The following is a 19787-nucleotide window of genomic DNA, read 5'->3' on the forward strand; positions in this document are numbered from 1 at the left end:
GCCTTTGAGCTGTGGTGCTGGAGAAGAGTATTGAGAATACCATGGACTGCTAGGAAAACAAACAGATTTGTCCTGGAAAGGGTTAAATTGGGTGGCTCCTTGGAGGCAAGGATTCTGAGGCTCCGTCTAACATACTTTGGACATGTTGTGAGGAGAGACCAGTCCTTGGAGAGGGACATCATGTGTCTGATACGGACCGTGGTCTTTGCAATCACTTGTTATGCATCAAAGAGTTGGAAAATGACTAGGAAGGATATAAGAATTGATGCCTTCAAGCTGTGGTGCTGGAGAAGAGTATTGAATGTACCATGGACTGCTAGGAAAACAAACAGATTCATTCTTGAGAGGGTTAAACCAGGCTGCTCCTTAGAGGCAAGGATTCTGGGGCTTATTCTGACATACTTTGGACATGTTGTAAAGAGGGAGAGGTCTTTGGAGAGGGACATCATGCTTGGGAGGGTCGAGGGACGATGCAGGAGGGGAATACCCTCTATGAGGTGGACTAATTTAGTGACTGGGGTAATTGGGATTAGTGTGTCAGAGGCAGTGCGATTGGCACAGGATAGAGCAGGGTTTAGGGCTGTTGTACATAGGCTCGCTGTGAGTCGCAAGTGACTCAGTGGCACATAACAACAACAACAAAAACAGTGGTTTAGCATTATTGAGGAGTCTGTGCATGGTTCAACTTTGTAATGTATCTTGTAGTTTAGAGATTAGATTTCAGCCAGAAGTACTGAGAGAGGAAAAAAGAAAAAAGATTATTCATCTCTTGCCATGACATACATGCAGCAGCCATGTGTTAAAATCAAATGAATAATACATGGTGTCATTACTGGTAAACACTGGAATTTTCACCTTTCCAGAATAATTAAATCTTACTTATATCCCTGTTATTCAACATCAGGAAGTTTGTACGTTAAGAATGACGACTATCCTCTAGAGTAGAACCTAATCTAGATCCACCCAACAAAACCTTTAATCAGTTTTTTTTATAAATTCCTCAGAGTTGACAATTTCGTTTGAATTGCCCCGTGAAATACAAATTAACTTTCTTTAATACGTAGGTAAAGAATTCAGAATTTGCTACAGTATTAAAAATATACAGTGGTCAGTTTTCAACCAAAAATAAGAAAACGTCTGAAAACATTTAAAGTGGAAAAAAAAAACAACAATGAATAAAATTCATATATTTTAAATTTCATTTTGAAAGAAGGTAATTTGGATATTTTAAATATTTTCCAAGATATAAAGGAAGTTGCCTTAAAAGAATGAAAGGAAAACATGTTTATTATAAATGAACAGATATGAAAAGTTATCAGGAAAATGAAAACTGCAAAAAAATACAGTATGGAAATTCTAGAGTTAGAAACATTAATAACCGATTTAAACATTTCATGCATGGTTTTATTAGTTGGTGGAGGGAACAAAAGAGTCTGTGAATTTTACTTCAGACTTTTAGAAATTAATTTTAAGAATAGAGAAAAAAATTATTGACAGCATTGTTCAGATGTCATTTCTCCCTCAAAAAACCAATATTGCTGTGTTGTGTATTGTCAAATCAGAACTCATCTCATGGGTTTTCAGAGGCAGTAATTCCCACATGACGAGATTGCCCCTCCTACCTGCATGGAGCAGCAGTGGATTCGAACAGTGGCTTTAGAGATTGCAGTGCACTTGGCTAAAATTTATGTTGTTGTTGTTGTTAATGTGCCCTCGAGTCGCTTGCGACTCATAGCGACCCTGTGTACAACAGCCCTAAACTCTGCTCTGTCCTTTGCCAATCACACTGTCCCTGACACACCCATCCTGATTATCCCAATCACTGAATCAATCCACCTCATAGAGAGCCTTCCCCTCCTGTGCTGTCCTTCTACCCTACCAAGCATGATGTCCCTCTTTAAGGACCGGTCTCTCCTCACAACATGTCCAAAGTATGTTAGAAGGAGCCTCAGAATCCTTGCCTCCAAGGAGCCACTGGGTTTAACCCTTTCCAGGATGAATCTGTTTGTTTTCCTAGCAGTCCATGGTAATCTCAATACTCTTCTCCAGCACCACAGCTCAAAGGCATCAATTCTCCTTCCATCCTCCTTGATCATTGTCCAACTCTCTGATGTATAACAAGTGATTGCAAAGACCATAGCCTGTATCAGACGCACCTTAGTCTCCAGAGAGACACCATTGCTCTTCAGTACTTTGTAAAGGTCCCTAACAGCTGACTTTCCCATGGCAGTGCGCCTTTTAATTTCCTGGCTAATGATTTTTTAAAAAATCTATTATGAAAATAGGACGAAAGAAGTGTTTTTATTTATGGCTATAAAAGTCTTCCCAGTATCCCCTATAATGACCCTCTTCTAATTAGATCCAGAAAGAAACCATCTTCCTAAAGTTCAGAGTCAGTAATGCTTAAGGATTAGTAAACAGAGTAAAGAAGTTCCTTGTATTAAATAGTACTTCATGATCTCGATATCCTTTGGTGTAAAATAAATCCCACCTTCTATATTGTACCACACAGCATACCTGAGAATGAAGTATAACGATAGACTATAGAACTTTCAGAATAAAATTTAGTTAGGTAAAGGGAGTGCAAAATAATAGAAACCATTTTTGAAGAGAATTTGATGATTTTACAAGATAAGTTGAATTTGTACTGCATCTTTTAGATATGTAGTAGAGAGAAAAGAAAAATATTCATAGAGAAATTATCATAGTAAACTGTGCTAGTTTCTTATGGCAGTGGTAACAAATTAGCACAATTTTCATACCTGTCCCGAAAAAAACCTCATTAACATTAAGTCAGTTTTCTCAATAAATTTGTCTTCCAAAGGGTTTTCAAAGCTGTAATATTTACAGACATAGACTACCATATCTTTTTCCCATGGAGGAGGTCAAACCATGGGTTTGTGTTTCATGGGTTAACATAACAAATATAGTTTTCTCTCATTTCTGAAGGAAATCAGTCTTTAGTGATGTTGCCGTTAGTTTTTAGGTTTTCTGGAGACTCTCAGGAGTTCTGTCACAAAATCGGCTCCTAGTTTTGCTTGGCTCTAGTCTTGGTTGCTTTAAGTTAGCAATCATTGACTCTATTTTTACATAGTATTTTCCTTTTCTTATACAAAGAGAAAAGCATTGGGTTTCATCCCTATTTTAAGTTTCTAATAACCTATTAATAAGTTTCTCAACTTTGTCATTTCCCACTATTGTAAATAAGGGTCTATTTATAGGCATGTTAGTTTTCTTTGTCATCCAAATGTTACTGACTCATAGCTGACCCTCAGAATGGTTGTCAGAGCAAGTAAGTTGCATGGGCGGAGATTGTCCAGCCTTCTGCTTCAGAACATCTCTTGCATTTGAACTGTATCTCTTTGGGATTGCAGCACATTCTCTTAACAGTAGGCCACCAGAGCTCCCTGCCAACTCAAAGATACTTCATAAGTTCAAGGTTAGGATTTCGGGGTTTTTTTGTTTGTTTTTTTAAGGGAGGTACCACCATTCAACGGGCTCCATAGCATCAAACTGGGAGTAAGAGAGATAATCTAAATTCTATCAGCAGTTAAAGAATAACATTTTGTTATGTGCTTCAAATGAAATGTTGTTGTTGTTGTTGCTATGTGCCGTTGAGTCAATAAACAAATGAAATACTACTTATTAATTTAAAAAAATTCTGAGTTACTCTATGTGTCTAGTGAAAATCTTTAAGAAGTAAAAGTCAGTGATCATGCATTGTTTTCCGTCTTTGATAAGGTCTCAACCTTTTTTTTAAATTATTATTAATTTTAAGGAAAGTTTACAGAGACTTTGGATTTCCATTAATTCATTGTTGCATTTTTCTCCCTGCCCACCCCTCCCCACTAGTTCACTCTTCTTTTTGAAAGGTAACATTATTTCATTGTTAAATAGTCTCTCCCCCCACGTCCACTCCACTATGCAGTTTTTTCTGGACTTGTGTCATGACAATAATACCTAATCATATATCCCTTTTAAACAGTTCTCTCCCTCATCTGTTTGGATGCAATATCCATAATTTATCCCATCTTTCTCAGTCTCTCCCAACCCCGATGTCAGTCACATTTTACAACAGTGAAACTAACTGTATTCAGTATTTGTCCTTTTGTGACTGAGGTATTTCACTCAGCATAATGTCCTCCAGGGTCACCCATTTTAAGTAATATTTCATGAGTTCCTTGTTTTCAATTCAGCATCATATTCCATTGTGTGAATATACCACAACATCTCTATCCATTTGTTTGTTGATGGGCACTTTGGTTGTTTCCAACTGCTTGCTATTGTGAAGAAAACTGTGATAAATATGGGTGTGCATATATCTGTTTGGGTGGTGGTTTTGGTTTCTTTGGGGTATATTCCCAGTACTGAAATTGCTGGGTCAAATGGTATTTTTATTTGCAATTTTTTGAGAAAGTATTATACTGCCTTCCATTTTACACTCCCACCAACAGTGAATAAGGGTTCCGGTTTCTCCACAAACTCACCAGCATTTGTTGCTTGCTGTTCTGTTAAATTTTAGTATGCTTACTGGGGTGAGATAATATTTCATAGTTGTGTTGATTTGCATCTCTCTTAGAGGTAAGGATTTTGAATATTTCTTCATGTGTTTGTTTGCCATCTGAATGTCTTCTTTGCTGAAGTCTGTTCATACCCTGTGCCCATTTTTTCAATTGGGTTGTGTACAACAGGGTCTTAAGTTTAACAGTCTTAACTTTTTTTCTGCCCTTTCCAGAAGTGGAAAATATTTGATTTTTTTTTTTCTTCTCTGACAGAGATCTACCTAACATAGAGTTGTAGGGGACAAAAAAAGCAATAACCAGTCCTCTAATTATAAATCAAGAAAAGGTAGTTAAGTCTAATGGTCTGTAGGAAAAGAAAAAGATAGAGTGGAAGAATTAAACAGGCAGCAGACCAGCTAAACCTGAAACTTATATTTGCAGAAAGAATTTTTACAGGTTATCAAAAGTCAGTTTACATCAAATGATAAAGAGAAAGTGGGTTTGAAAGGAGCCGATTCAATGTGATGTTTATTATGGAAATAGGCTGGGGAGTGGGGGAGAGAAAAATATCACAATGCAAGGCCAGGTTTAGACACCAGAGGGTATGTCCATACTTTTGGTTTCTGGGCTTCTTGGATAAGAGACTTTTTCTTTTGAGTGGCAACCTCATGTCTCCATCTCATCAGAAACCAAGATATTCACAGGACATAGAATATACCATAGAAAAATACAGTTCTGAAAAATACAGTTCCTCAATTAGTTTGGACAGTTGCCAAGGCAACAAGTGAAAATCTAGGTTCAGTTCATCAACACAGATAAACCTCTTGTTAACTCCTAGTCTAGCAAACTCTATCTCAGAGCAGTTACAAGTCAATTTTTCCTTCAGTCATCCAGCAACTGATTTCCAGAGTTCCTGTGGTTATACTTTGGCATTCTCTTCACCCTCTCTCCACCATCTTTTTTCACAGTGTGGAAAACACCCACTTATATTGTTCTCACAGCTGTTTATGTGTTTCTAATTAAGATAGCTGCAAACCATGCCCCAAATGGGAGCTAATGCAATAGTTATTGTGTTGTTGTTTACCATCAAGTTGGATCTGACCTACATGTGACCCTTCTGTGTGTTCAGAGGCAGTTAATCACATGAGAGGGCTTGCCTGTTTTTTCCCATGGAACTAGTGGATTCAAGCACCTGCCTTACAGATTTTAGCACAGCTTCTTGCCACTGGACTATCCATGCAGTGAATAGCAAAGCCAAATTTTAAGGTTTCTGACACCATGGGGGAGGGTGGAAGGAGAGGTGTATATACATTTGGTTTTCTGGCTGTTTATATAAGAGACCTTTTCTTATGAGTGGTAGCCTCATGTCTTCATCTTATCAGAGACCAAAATGCTTGTTTAACACAGAAAGGGACAATGGAGAACCAGATAAAGGCTTCTAATCCAGGTTGATAGGGTGTAGAAATGTAAATGAAGCCAACTACAAATTTTGTTTTTAGGGATTAGTTTGCTTCTAAGATGTTAATGGTTGTTGTTGTTGTTGTTGTTGTTGTTGTTGTTATGTGCCATCTAGTCGTTTCCGACTCATAGTGACCCTATGCACAACAGCCCTAAACCCTGCTCTATCCTGCGCCAACCGCACTGCCTCTGACACACCCATCCCGATTACCCCAGTCACCAAATCAATCCATCTCATAGAGGGTCTTCCCCTCCTGCATTGTCCCTCAACCCTCCCAAGCATGATGTCCCTCTCCTAGGACCTGTCCCTCCTGGCAACATGTCCAAAGTATGTCAGACGAAGCCCCAGAATCCTTGCCTCCAAGGAGCAGCTTGGTTTAATCCTCTCCAAGATGAATCTGTTTGTTTTCCTGGCAGTCCATGGTACATTCAGTACCCTTCTCCAGCACCACAGCTCAAAAGCATCCACTCTCCTTCTGTCCTCCCTAGTCACTGTCCAACTCTCTGATGCATAACAAGCGATTGCAAATACCTTGGCCTGTATCAGGCGCACCTTAGTCTCCAGAGAGACACTGTTGCTCTTGAGTACTTTAGAGAGGTCCTGAACAGCAGATGTTAATGGTACACATGCATAATAAAAGAGATTTGCTCAGAAGATGAGTGAAACTCAAGACGTGATGGCCTTGAGGTTTCTGTGAGTTTGCAATAGGCCATAGGATTTCAGTATCTTCCACAGTTCTTATTTCTGGGCAGCATACATGGTTGCTTTACACTAGAACAACAGGTTCCAGCTTTCTGAGTTTTTACCCTATAAAAATGTTCAAATCATACCTTTCAATAAGAAAAGCTAGATACAGAAAGTACTTACTGTATAATTTCCTTAATATAAATTTCAAGAACACCACATTATGCCATAGAGATAAAAACTCATGTAATAGATGTCTGGAGTTCTGCTGGTATAGTGTATAACATGTTTTGCTGCAAGCCACTATTTTTTTTTTTTTTTTAATTTGGGTTGTTTATTTTTCATTTCAATGAACATCTACAGAGATTTTGGGATTCCATTCATTCATTGTTGCACCCTTCTCCCCGCAAACCCCCCCCCCCCCCCCCCCCCCATTTGCTCCTCTCCTTGAAAAGCAAAAGAAAAACTCCCTCATTGGTACACAATCCCCCGCAAGCCACTATTTTGATGGTTCAAATTGACCAGCCGCTGTGAGAGAAAAATGGGCCGTCTCTTACTGAGATTCACCTCTTAGATGCCCAGTGGAGGCTGCTATGAGTTGGAACCAATTCCTTGACATTATTGGTTGTTTTTCCATAATGAAGTGAGGATCATCTGGCAGTCACATAGATACATTTAAGAAGTTAGGATGATTCTTTTCCTTTTTTTTGTCAGCATTTTAATTCAGTAGATATGCAACTTACGTGTTAAGAAGTTTGCTAAGTCTGCCAAGTGAAATAGGAAGTCTCTCACTCTCAAGCTTTGCCATTTGCAGATCTGCGTAACTATAAAACTTATTTGGATCGTCTCTGGAATCCTTAGTTGTACAGTATTGATAAGGAATTATAACCAAATGAGAGCATTGTATATAATATGTGTTACCAGATATGTATTTCTTCACTAGCTAGACAAATAGGTGTTTTTAATACTTTTTGTACATTCTTGGCTATATTCTTGCTATTATGAAACATGGAAAAAAGGTACCATATGTACGTTCCTTTGGTGTATTTTTCTTAATTTTACTTTAACAGACTTTCATATTCTAAGAGCACCAAAAAACTCCAGTTTTGCAGAGCCTTTATTGAGTATGAGATTTTTACTGTTAAAACTAAATGAACTTTTCTTTCCTTGAGAATTCTCAAGGTTCTAGATGTATTGGTTAACTAACAGTAAAATGTAGATATTATTTATGTAGTTTAATCAGTAAAATCTTAAACATTTTTTTGAAAAGTGTGAATTCTCTTATAAAAGTTTACTCCTTTTTCTCAACTGCTTTGTTTCTTTAACCTTTTTTTCTTCGGTTTAGTTTTCTGTTTCACAAAGAGACATCATAATTGAATTGGTTGATGGACAGCACAAGGGAGGAAGACTCTGGGTGAGATGGATTGACACACAGCGTTGCTATCAGCCACAAGTGACTCAACAGCAGAAAACAACCCCTCTCCTTTTTTTGGGGGTTTAGTCTTTTATTTCAAAAAATGAAATTTGGTATATATATTTTTTTTTAATGTTCCCCATTCTTGTACCTTTGCTGCAGAGAATCGACTAATAGCTAATAGAGAAATATAACTATACAGTATGGAAGGGACCACAACAGTATTAGAAATTTAGCACAAAAAGATGTAGGTGAAAATACTGAAGAGAAAGCGTAGAAATCATAAGATTGTGGCAGACAAAGTCCTGGGAAAGTCTTTCTCCAGTAACATAAGCCAGTTGCTATTGAACTGATCCTGGGTCATGATGACCTCAGCTTTTGCTCCCTAGAGTTCTCCTGGTTGTAACCGTTTGGAGGCAGACCCCCCTTCGAAGGTACCTTCAGGTTTGTTTTAGCAGTCAAACTTAGCTCAGCATCTGACCTTTTTCACCACCTCTGGGACTCCTTTCATGAGCAACTGTGAAAGTTAAAGACCATTTTAATCATAAGAAGGCATAGTAAAGGAATATCTGGTTAACATGAGGCTTCTAAATTGTACTTATTAATTTCCCTATTATGATATTCTTAGGTGGTGAGAACACCTGATTCTGTGGTAACTGTAGGCCCAGGACTTAGCAGCCATGTGATCTTTTAACCTTTCTGAAACTCTGTTCTGTTGTTGTAGTTTTGTGCTGTTGAGTTGCTTGCTACTCATAGCAACCCTCCATACAACAGCCCTAACCTGTGTCAATCTTACTGTCTCTGACATGTCTACCCCCATTAACCCAGTCATTGAGTCAATTCATCTCAACGAGAGTCTTTCTTTTCTGCGCTGTTCTTACACCTTCCCAAGCATGACATCCCTCTCCAAGGACGTATCCCTCCTTGCAACATGCCCAGAGTATGTCAGACAAAGCTTCAGAATCTTTGCCTCCAAGGAGCAGCCTGGTTTTACCCACTCTAGGACAAACCTATTTATTATCCTAGCAGTCCATGGTTTATTCAATACTCTTCTCTAGCACTACAGCTCAAAGGGATCAGTTCTCCTCCTATCATCCCTAATCATTGCCCAGCTTTCTGACGCATAACAAGTAATTGCAAAGACCACTCTTTATAATTCAATATGAATTACATATTGATCAATACCAAGAAAATAAAAATTCTCACCATTGGCCCAATAAGCAACATAATGATAAATGAAGAAAGGATTGAAACTGTTAACAAATTCATTTTACTTAGATCCTCAGTCAGTAACACTTATTACTATCAGGAAATCAGGAGACATTGCACTGGGAAATTCTGCAATAAGGGACATCTCCAGAATACTGATTAACAGTGATGTCAGTTTGAGAACTAAAGGGCTTATGATTCAGACTAGGTTCCTTTTCATTCATTTGTTAGGCAACTGTTATTGTTGTGTGCTGTCAAGTCCCCTGTGACTCATAGCTACCCTATGCACTATAGTACTGAACCCTGCTTATCCTGAGCCGGTTGCAAGTTTCTGACGCATCTACCTGCATAACCCCAGTTACTATATGTGAAAAGAGCACATAGAATGTGACAGTGGCCAAGTCTTAACTTCTGCTCACTTCATAAAGGGAAAGTTCCCCATCAATAATATCCATAGTAGCAAACAGACAGCTAGGTCACGCATGCCACCCTTATGCTCCTGAACTTATTTCTACCAATAACTGGGTTTGATATTTGTTGTTGACACACTTTACTCACAATTTTGGTATCAAGAATAGTTTCTATAGGGAAGTAAGTTGGAGAGTGGTGGTAGTGGTTGTTATGTGCCGTCGAGTCGCTTGCAACTCATAGCAACCCTATGTACAACAACCCTAAACTCTGCTTTGTCCTGTGTCAATTGCACTGTCTCAGACATTTCCGTCCTGAGTACCCCAGTCACTGACTCAATACACCTCATAGAGATTCTTCCCCTCCTGTGCTGTCCCTCCACCCTACCAAGCATGATGTCCTTCTCCAAGAACCGATCTCCCTCCAAGGAGCCTCCCAGTTTGACCCTTTCCAGGATGAATCTGTTTTCCTAGCAGTCCATGGTACCCTCAATACTCTTCTCCAGCACCACAGCTCAAAGGCATCAATTCTCCTTCTATCCTCCTTAGTCATTGTCCAACTCTCTGATGCATAACAAGTGATTGCAAAGACCATGGCCTGTATTAGATGCATCTTAGTCTCCAGAGAGACACCGTTGCTCTTCATTACTTTGGAGAGGTCCCTAAGAGCAGACTTTCCCATCACAATACGTCTTTTAATTTCCTGGCTACTGGTGCCAAGAATGTTGACCATGGAGCTAAGAAACTAAAACTGTGAACAGAAGGCAATGAATATCTCACAGCGTAAGTCTAGCTATCCCAAGGAACTATTTCTTAATTGTTGAGGCTCTGGTTTCAGTTGAGCCATCTTCTTTTCCTTTTATCATCTGGCAAAATCAGCAAAATGTCCCCTGGGTAACTGTGGTTTTATTTCACGGATCCTCTGGTTACACTTGCAGCAATTTCTCCACAGCGATGCCACAGTTTTTCCACCACCATCACCAGGGTCTCACCACGAGGTTCTCCCTCTCACCAGGGTCTTGCTCTCACTAATGTCTCGCTTTCACCAGGGTCTTGCTCCAGGCTTCCTCAAGTCTTGGTGTTCAGTATGTGAAGATCTTTCTTTTATTCTATTCCCAAAGCTATTTATGGTTTGCAAGACCATGTGTCTGCAGTTAAGGTAACTGGAGACCCGATGGAGCTAACATGATGTCTAGAAAAATCACCTTTTACATTAACATTACCCTGTGTCAATCCATCTCCCCTAGGTCTTCCTCTGTTGCTCTATCCATTTACTCTTCCAAGCATGATGTCCTTCTCCAAGGGCTGGTCCCTCCTGGCAACATGCCCAAAGTATGTGAGACAGAGCTTCAAAATCCTTGTCTCCTAGGAGCAACTTGATTTCTTTCACCTTTTCCAGAACAAACTTGTTGTTTCAAGATTCTTGATACTATATATGTTAGGTGATAGGAGAATAATTGATGCCTTTGAGTTGTGGTTCTGAGGAAGAACACTGACTGTCCCAAGGAGAGCTAAAAGAAGTTACAGCCAGAATGTTCCTTGAGGTAAAGATGACAAGCTGTTGTCTCACATGCTTGAGGTAAATTGTTGCAGTTGTATGCTATTGTGTCAGAACCTCTGTCGGGTTTCATAAGCAGATATCTCATGGGAGGAGATAGCCCATCCTTCTGCAGGGTAGCTGGTACAATTGAACCATGTGCCTTTGGGACTGCAGTCCAGGAGGGGCTATTTTTGGGAGAGAGAAATCATGCTTGGAAAGTGGAAGAGCAACACAAGAGAGGAAGACCCTCAATGAGATTAATTTACTCAGTGACTATGGCAATGGTCATCTGAAATTATGAGGATGGCACAAGATAGGACAGGGTCCACATCTTTTGTTCATATGGTTGGTATGAGTTGTACTCGATGGCACCTAATAGCAACAGTGAACTAACAATTTAGAGTAACATAAAGATTAATATCGAGGGAGACAGAAACTAGTAGCTTTCCAATTAATAGGTAATAATAATAATATAATAATGATATTTAAAACAAATTGAATGTTTAAATAGTTTTATAATAACTTAGGAAAGAGTAACAAAGATATGAAGCATATAGTAAAATTTTTTTTGGGGGGTGAACCAATTAAGTCTACACAGCAGGGAAGGAGCTCAAAAAAATAAGAGTTTCTTTTAAAATTTGACCATGGGAAATCTCTTAATTGTATAAGAAACTAAGAGAAGTAAACTAATCCTAATGTTAAACAGAGTTGGTAATAAAAAGTGACAAATACATTCAGATTTTTTTCCCATAAAATAATGGATAAGATTAAAATTTTATCTGGAAAATCTTGAGATCATGAGAGATGGCATGTCCCTGGAAGTTTTTTTACTCTTTATCCTTTATGCCAGATGGAAGATATTAGATGATTTTTTACTGCAAGGGCAGCAGCCATGACTTCTGTGCCTCTCACAGCACTGAGTGGTCACCCAGTCAATACTTTCTGGTTCATTGATTTTCTAAAGGTCTTTTTCTTTATTTCTACTCCAACAACACAACATGTTGCCAAAAACCTGAAATTTTGAAATAAATATTACCTCTAGACATCTGGGCATTGCTCGTTTGTTTTTACCAATTACTGCTTTCAAGATTTCTTCCTTCTAAAGTGGAATGGATGGTCTGCAGAATGAGAAGACCATTGGAGTACTATTTTCTCTCTGCCTTCAAAACATAGAATTAGATAAAAATACTTTCTCTTTCTTCTTTCAGCCTTAAACTATATATCCTGGTATTGTTATAGATTTTAATGTCTTTGGTTTATATTGCCAAGTTTCCTTACTGGTAAATTACTAATTAGTTGTCTACTATAACTCTTCTTTTAAACAATAATTTTCCCTAGCCATTTAGAATATAATGTGAATCCCAGAGCTTGACAATTTTGAGTTCAGATTAATCTTTGACAGCCAAGATGATCTCTAGTTTTCTAAAACATGAAAGGCTCTGCTTCTAAAAAATATGCCAAGTAGTGATGCTGAAGAAACATGCTTCAGTTTCGTTGCTACCTTCACATCTTTTTCCTTCAGTTGACCCCATCTCAGAATGAAATTGAAGAAGAATGAAAACCCAAGACTCCTACTGTTGTCATTGTTCATTCCAAAATTTAGAGCTTTGGAACATTGACTACAATTTATACTTTTTCTTGAAAGGGTAACAGATTTGGGCCTGCATCTTAGAGTATGGCTAAATAGTGGAGTTAATAGTGCGTTCATTTTACATATTAAAGTACATTTGTTTCATAATATTAAAAATAATTATGTGCAAAATTTGAGAAAGCAATTTGTAAAGGCTCTCTAACAGGAAATACTTGTTCAGAGATCTGTTTTTTCAAGTTATCATTCCTTGCTTTGCTTTGTCAGGAGTTTTTCTGAACTTGTAGCACTTTGTTGTGCATTACATCATAGATTTCCTCTATCTTTTCAAGGTAACTGTCCCTAGTGCCAGATAGACTCATTATTCATACAAATCTAGGTTATATTTTTCTAGGAAAATTAATTACTTTGTGCTGGCTACATATGGTAAGCTTGTCAGCAGGAAAGCTTTAACATATTTTGGAGTGGTTTTATATAAGCATTTTAGAAGTCTTCTCCTTTCTCATTTTTTGAGCAAACTAGTACATTAATATGAGTTAGAATTTATGAATCTTTCTGTTTTAACTATCATATATCTGTCAATGGCAAGGTTTAGATCTCTTATTGATAGGGTTGCTATGAGTCACTCATATTGGTCGACTATACAGCACTTATAGCAACTTATATACTTGAATAGTAGAGCTTGGTATGGTACACTAGAGAATTCCCTCTCGTGACTATTTGAAAATGCCAAATACTTGATTTCACAATCATGAATCAGGGCAAAGACATAAAACCATCTAGGGACACATAATATAGGTTGATGAAATTGCAGCCAGGGATCTCCTTGGAGGCAAAGTTGTTAAAGATTTCTCTCACATATTTGTGACATGTTAGGTTGGTTCTTGGAAAATGGCATCATGCTTGGAAAACTGGAAAGTCAGTGAAAGAGAAGGAGGAGAGCAAGGTGGACTGACACAATGACTTTAACAGTGGGCTCAAATTCTTCAGAGGGGTTTTCAGGATGGCAAAGGATAAGGCGAGATTCTGATCCGTTGTTTATAGGGTGGCTGTGAGAGTGGACTCAATGGCACCTAACAATAAACAATGCATGTTAGGTACATGTTCTTTTAAATGTCTTAGAATTCTGTTGGTACCTTCAATACAGTAGAGAACCACTCAGCATTGTTGTTGTTGTTAGGTGCCATTGAGTTAAATATGACCCCTAAAGGCCCTGTGAACCTGAGCTCTGTCCTGCCCTGTGCCATCTCGGACAGACTTGAGGCTGCTGCTGCCATCACTGCTTCTATCTATCTGCTTGAGCGTTTTCCTTTCTTTTGCCAACCCACAACCTTTCACATGATTTTCCTCTCCATGGTATTGCCTGTCTTAACAACATGCCCAAATTATGTGAGTTGAAACTGTTATTTTTTTGCCTCCAAGCAGCACTCTGGCTGCACCTTCACCAAGACTTATCCATTTGTTCTTTTGGCATGTCATGATATTCAGCACTCTTCTCCAATACCACAGCTCAAAGACATTGATTCTTCATCTGTCATCCTTATTCATTATCCAGTTCTCATATGCATAGTAAGTGATTGAAAAGACCGTGGCCTGAATCAGGTGCAGCTTAGTCCTAAAACTGACACTATTGGCTCTCAGTAATTTTGAGAGATCTCTGACTGTAGACTTTTCTAATGCAGTACAACTCCTGATCTTCTGACTGCTGGTACCAAAGATGTGGACTGTAAATCCAAGTAAGATGAGATCATTTACAATTTCAGTTTTTTCTCCATCTGTCATGATGTTGCCTGTCGACCCAGTAATGGGAATGTTTGTTTTCTTTGATCTTCTACAACAAATGCTTCATATAGTCTTCACATTCAGCAAGCAATTTTGTGTCTAGGTTATTGATGTGTGTGTGTGTGTGTGTGTGTGTGTGTGTGTGTGTGTGTTTGGAGTTTACATTCTTTTTAGTCTCTTATAGGTGGGAAAAAATTTATTTAGATAGACTAGAGAATGCGAATGCCTTTTTTTGAAGTCAAGGAATATATCTGAAAACATTTCTTCTTTTACTTTGTGATTAAAAAGACCAGAATCATGTATATATTACACACCAATTTGTAACATGCCAAAATAGTAAAGAGGACACTAAATACTAATAAACTTGATATTATTTAAGAATGTAATTTCTATTTTTTGTATGTTAAAATAATTTCTAGAAAGTATTTAAATGCAACCATTGCCATGAGGTAAATGGAAACTCATAGTGACCTTGTAAGCTAGAGAATTATGCCCTAGGATTTCCAAGGCTGTAAATTTTTTTTTAATTTTGTTTTTTAATTTTATTATTTTTGTGTGCATGTACCGTCAAATCAGATCTGACTGTTACAGGAGAAGATTGTCCCTCCTTCCCCGGCAGAGCATCTGGTGGATCTGAACAGAAAGGAGTTGTAGTGGTTTGGTGGTAAGAAATTACACTGTTATCCTGGTTCAAATCCAGAAGCAGTTCAAATCCATCAGCTGCTGCAAGGAGAAAGATGGGTAATCTCCTCCTTTGTGACAGATTAACTGCCTCTGAACACCTCCAGGAAGGTCAGCTTTGAGTGGGTTTCTAATCAGAAGTAAACAACAACAACAACAGCAAATCTTTACAGAAATAGCTGCTACTTTTTTTTTTTATTGCAGCTGGTGTATTCACACCACTGATTTTTTGTTTAACAGCCCAATATTTTAATGACTGCACCACCATGTTATTGTTGTTGTTATGTGCCATCAAATCACCTGTGACACATAGTAACCCTATGTACAACAACCCTAAACCCTGATCTATCTCTTGCCAATCTCATTTTCTCCAACACACCTATCCCCATTACCTCAGTGATGGAATCAGTCCACCTCATCGAAGGTCTTTCTTTCCTGCGCCGTCCCTCCACCCACCCAAGCATGACGTCACTCTGCAAGGACGTCTTGCAACATGCCCAAAGTATGTCAGACGAAGCTTCAGAATCCTTGTCTCCAAGGAGCAGCCTGGATTTACCCTCTCCAGTACAAACTTGTTTGTTCTCCTAGCAGTCCATGGTCTGTTCAATACTCTTCTTCAGCACCACAGCTCAAAGGCATCAACTCTCCTATCATCCCTAGTCATTGTCCAGCTCTCTGCTGCATAGCAAGTAATTGAAAAGACCATGGCCTCTGTCAGGCGCACCTTAGTCTCCAGACTGACATCGTTACTCTTTAGTACTTTGGAGAGGTCTCTGACAGTAGATTTTCCCCATACAATTAATCTTTTAATTTCCTGGCTGTTGGTACCAAAAGTGTATATTGTAAAGCCAAGCAATCTGATACTGTCAACACTCTCAGTCTCTTCATCATTTATCATGGTTGGCCCACGGGTGAGAATCTTTGTTTTCTTGATGTTGAGCTTGAATGCATATGTGCCTCCATAGCCACTCAGAAGTATAAACTGAAAGCTAATTATTTATCACTCAGTGTTTTTAGTAGGTAAAGATGTAGGTAAAGTTTTATTGTTTAAACTCTTAAGGCAATATCTATAACTTGATAAAAGTTGTAAGCTTTTGTGGTACATTTTATTTTAGATAGTTAACAGGATTGGAGGTAGACTCATCAACATCTGCTTTATGCAGATGACACAACCATGCTTGCTGAAACTGAAGAGGGTCCGGGGTGCTTCTTACAGAATGTCAAGGACAGCACTCTTCAATATGGATTGACGCTCAACATCAAGAGCACAAAGATTCTCACCATGGGCTGATTCCATCATAATAGATGGTTAAGAGTTTGTAACTGTTGACAGCTTCAGTTTGCTTGGCTCTATAATCAACACTCTTGGTCCTAAAAGACAAATTGCACTGGGAAAGTCTGCTGTTGAAGACCTCTCCAAAGTACTGAAGAGCAACGATGTCGGTCTGGAGACTAAAGTGTACCTGATCCAGCCATTGTCTTTACAGTTACTTGCTGTGCATTAGAAAGCTGGACAATGACTACGGATGATAGAAAAAGAGTTGCCTTTGAGCTGTGGTGATGGAGAAGAATACTGAATATACCATGGACTTCTAGGAGAACAAACAAGTTTGTTTTGGAGAGGGTGAAGCCAGGCTGCTCCTTGGAGACAAGGATACTGAAGCTCCATCTGACATATTTTGGACATGTTGCAAGTTGAGGTCAGTCTGTCGAGAAGGATGTCATGCTTGGGAGGGTGGAGGGACAACACAAGAGAGGAAGAAGGAAGATCCTCGATGAGATGGATTGATTCAGTGACTAGGGTGGTGGGGATAGATCTCAATGAGATGGATTGATTCAGTGACTGGGGTAATGGGGATAGATGTATCAGAGACAATGAGATTGGCAAGGGATAGAGCAGGGTTTAGGGCTCTTGTACATGGGTTCGCTGTGAGTCACAGGTGACTCAATGGCACCTAACAACAACAACCTTTTTAGGTTATGAACACATAGCTTCCTGTTTCCTGAAGGCTTTTTTTTTTTTTTTTTGGTTATTGTTTCTAGCCTTTTCTGTAGTGTTCGTAACTAAAAAAAAAATTTATCCAAACTATAACTTTGTTGTGTTCTTTCTCTTTTTTTTTTAACCCTGACCTTGCTTCAGACTACTTGTGATATTCAAAATAGTTATTGAATTTCAACAGTCTAGCTGTTACTGCCATATCAGTATGTTTTAAGTCTCAATTCCCTAATGCATTTGGTCAAGGAATTTATATACAACTGAAACGTTGTCTGGGACTATCCTTCAGCTATGTGGCTGCCCTACCTGTTTTGCTAGAAAATTGACAAGTGAGGGTAAAGAAAGGGGTTCACTCCCCTTTCTTTTTTTTTCTTCTTATTACATTTTATTAGTTTTAATGAACATTTACAGAGATTTTGGGTTTTCATTCATTCATTGTTGCACTGTTTTCTCCACCCTCATCCCCAGTTTGTTCTTCTTCCCCTGCCCTCCGAATGTCTGTTTTAATTGTCCAATTGCCACAGTGCTTGTCAAAGCCAGTTCTGATTAATCTCCTTTGTCACTGTGTCCTTTGCCATTCCCTATCACTCCTCCCTGAGAGAGACTTCACCCTGATTCATAAGGAAAAGGGGATGGCATATTCTCTTAGCTACTTCCTGCTGAAAAGGGACGTTGTGGGTTTCAGGGTGAATGTCTTCTCTCACTACTCCAAAGGGCCCCTTTGGCAGTAGGAAACACATAGACTTATGGAGATTGATTTTGGAATTTAGATGCACTCTTATTGATTGTGCTTAGCCGTACATGTTCATATCCTTGAAGATGTATCATGGAAGTGTTGCAGCCTAGAAGATGCAAATTTAACTAACAAGTTAAAAGTGCATGAGCCAAAAATTGAAAAGCAGTAATATTCTGAGTAGAGGTTCTAATAGTGGCACAAATCAAGTTACAGAGGTAAGGTGGTTCCATTGCCATCCTTACTCTAACTTAATTCTTTTTTTTAAATTTAAATTTGTTATTAATTTCAGTGAAAATTTACAGAGGCTTTGGATTTCCATTCATTCATTGTTGTAGATTTCACTGCCTTTCTTGCACTTTTGCTCTGTATGACATTTCCAACCGTCCCCATTTCTAAGAAGGAACTGAGTCCTCCCACTCAGGTTAGCTTAGCATGTGAGGGAACTTGTGGCCTTGTGCTGCTTCGGTCTCTTGTTCCCCTCGTGCTTTCTAACTCAGACTCTGTTAATTTAGTATATGTCAGGAGTCATTCTACTTTCCTGTGTTTCTGAAGGAAGTCAATTTAGTACAAATTGGGACCTATTTTCTCTCTCTCTCTAACTCATACTGTTAGGAAGCACAGCTTCAGAGGAGAGCAATTTCTATTTGAAGAAAACAAATTCTTTTTATTCCTTTCTGAATATGTTTTAAACATGATCTAACATATGTTAGTATTCAACAAAAATATTTCAAGTAATGATATGGGTGCCTTGCGTTTTGTCGTCTGTGTATCCTATTACTCTTATAAATTTTAGGGGCTTTTTTTCTTTTTAAATTATATTGTATTTTTCCCTTTAATTAATAACTTCTTTTCATTGACTATTCATATTGTTCACCACCCCCACCCCCCCTTTTAAGGAATTACTCTGGATTTCTTACTAAACCAAGCAGGGCTTTTTTCCCTTCCTGCTATCAGTGTAGGGGACATATTGCTTCTTTGGTACTGTCATACCAATAAATCATCCCAGATTACTTGCAGTCATACAGTACGAAAGTATACCATGCATTTTAAAGGAAATCTTCTATTTTCTTTTCAATCAGATGAGCAATGTGAAGAGACTACGGCCACGGCTCAGTGCTATTCTCTTTAAGCTTCAGTTTGAAGAGCAGGTGAACAACATCAAACCTGACATCATGGCTGTCAGTACTGCCTGCGAAGAGATAAAGAAGAGCAAAAGCTTTAGCAGGTTGCTGGAACTTGTATTGCTAATGGGAAACTACATGAATGCTGGCTCCCGGAATGCTCAAACCTTCGGATTTAACCTCAGCTCGCTTTGTAAAGTGAGTTTGTTTTATAAAACACATTTTTTTCAAGAATACATACTTTTAAATGTCAGTCCCAATTACATTATTTAAATATTTTCATTTTGATGTGCTCATTATCAAGAACTTGAACTGAACCATGAACTCAAATCCAGAGTGAACTAAGCTAATTTACTCAACCTCTGAATAAATCCAAATAATTAATTTTTTTCTGATCTGCAAATCCAAGTGGAAAATTTTGTTTAATAACAAAGTTTTGTCATAAGCCTATGCTTTCTCAAACCAATGAAATGGAATATAAAAATATTATTTAAACACCATATTGAGTTCAGGTACTATCATCAAATGTAATAGGTACTGTCATCAAATGAAATGTCTTTTTGTGGGATGTGTGTGTGTGTGTGTGTGTGTGTGTGTGTGTGTGTTTGTAGAGAATAAGTTCTGTTTAGGATTATTAAAATATTTAGCTCATGAAAGGAAGAAAAATG

General features: G+C 38.4%; 1 protein-coding gene across 1 annotated transcript in view; it reads left to right on the plus strand.

Moving 5' to 3' along the window:
* DIAPH3 (diaphanous-related formin 3) overlaps window positions 1-19787 on the plus strand; it is a 740013-nt gene that overhangs the window by 391674 nt on the left and 328552 nt on the right. The window contains exon 20 of the mRNA XM_006882733.1: window positions 19078-19317. Within this exon, the coding sequence (XP_006882795.1) occupies window positions 19078-19317 (240 nt within the window). The remainder of the gene's footprint in view (window positions 1-19077; window positions 19318-19787) is intronic.

This window comes from Elephantulus edwardii, unplaced genomic scaffold, assembly GCF_000299155.1.
Source record: "Elephantulus edwardii isolate Elephantulus edwardi_28Jun2011 unplaced genomic scaffold, EleEdw1.0 scaffold00023, whole genome shotgun sequence".
Taxonomy (NCBI): domain Eukaryota; kingdom Metazoa; phylum Chordata; class Mammalia; order Macroscelidea; family Macroscelididae; genus Elephantulus; species Elephantulus edwardii.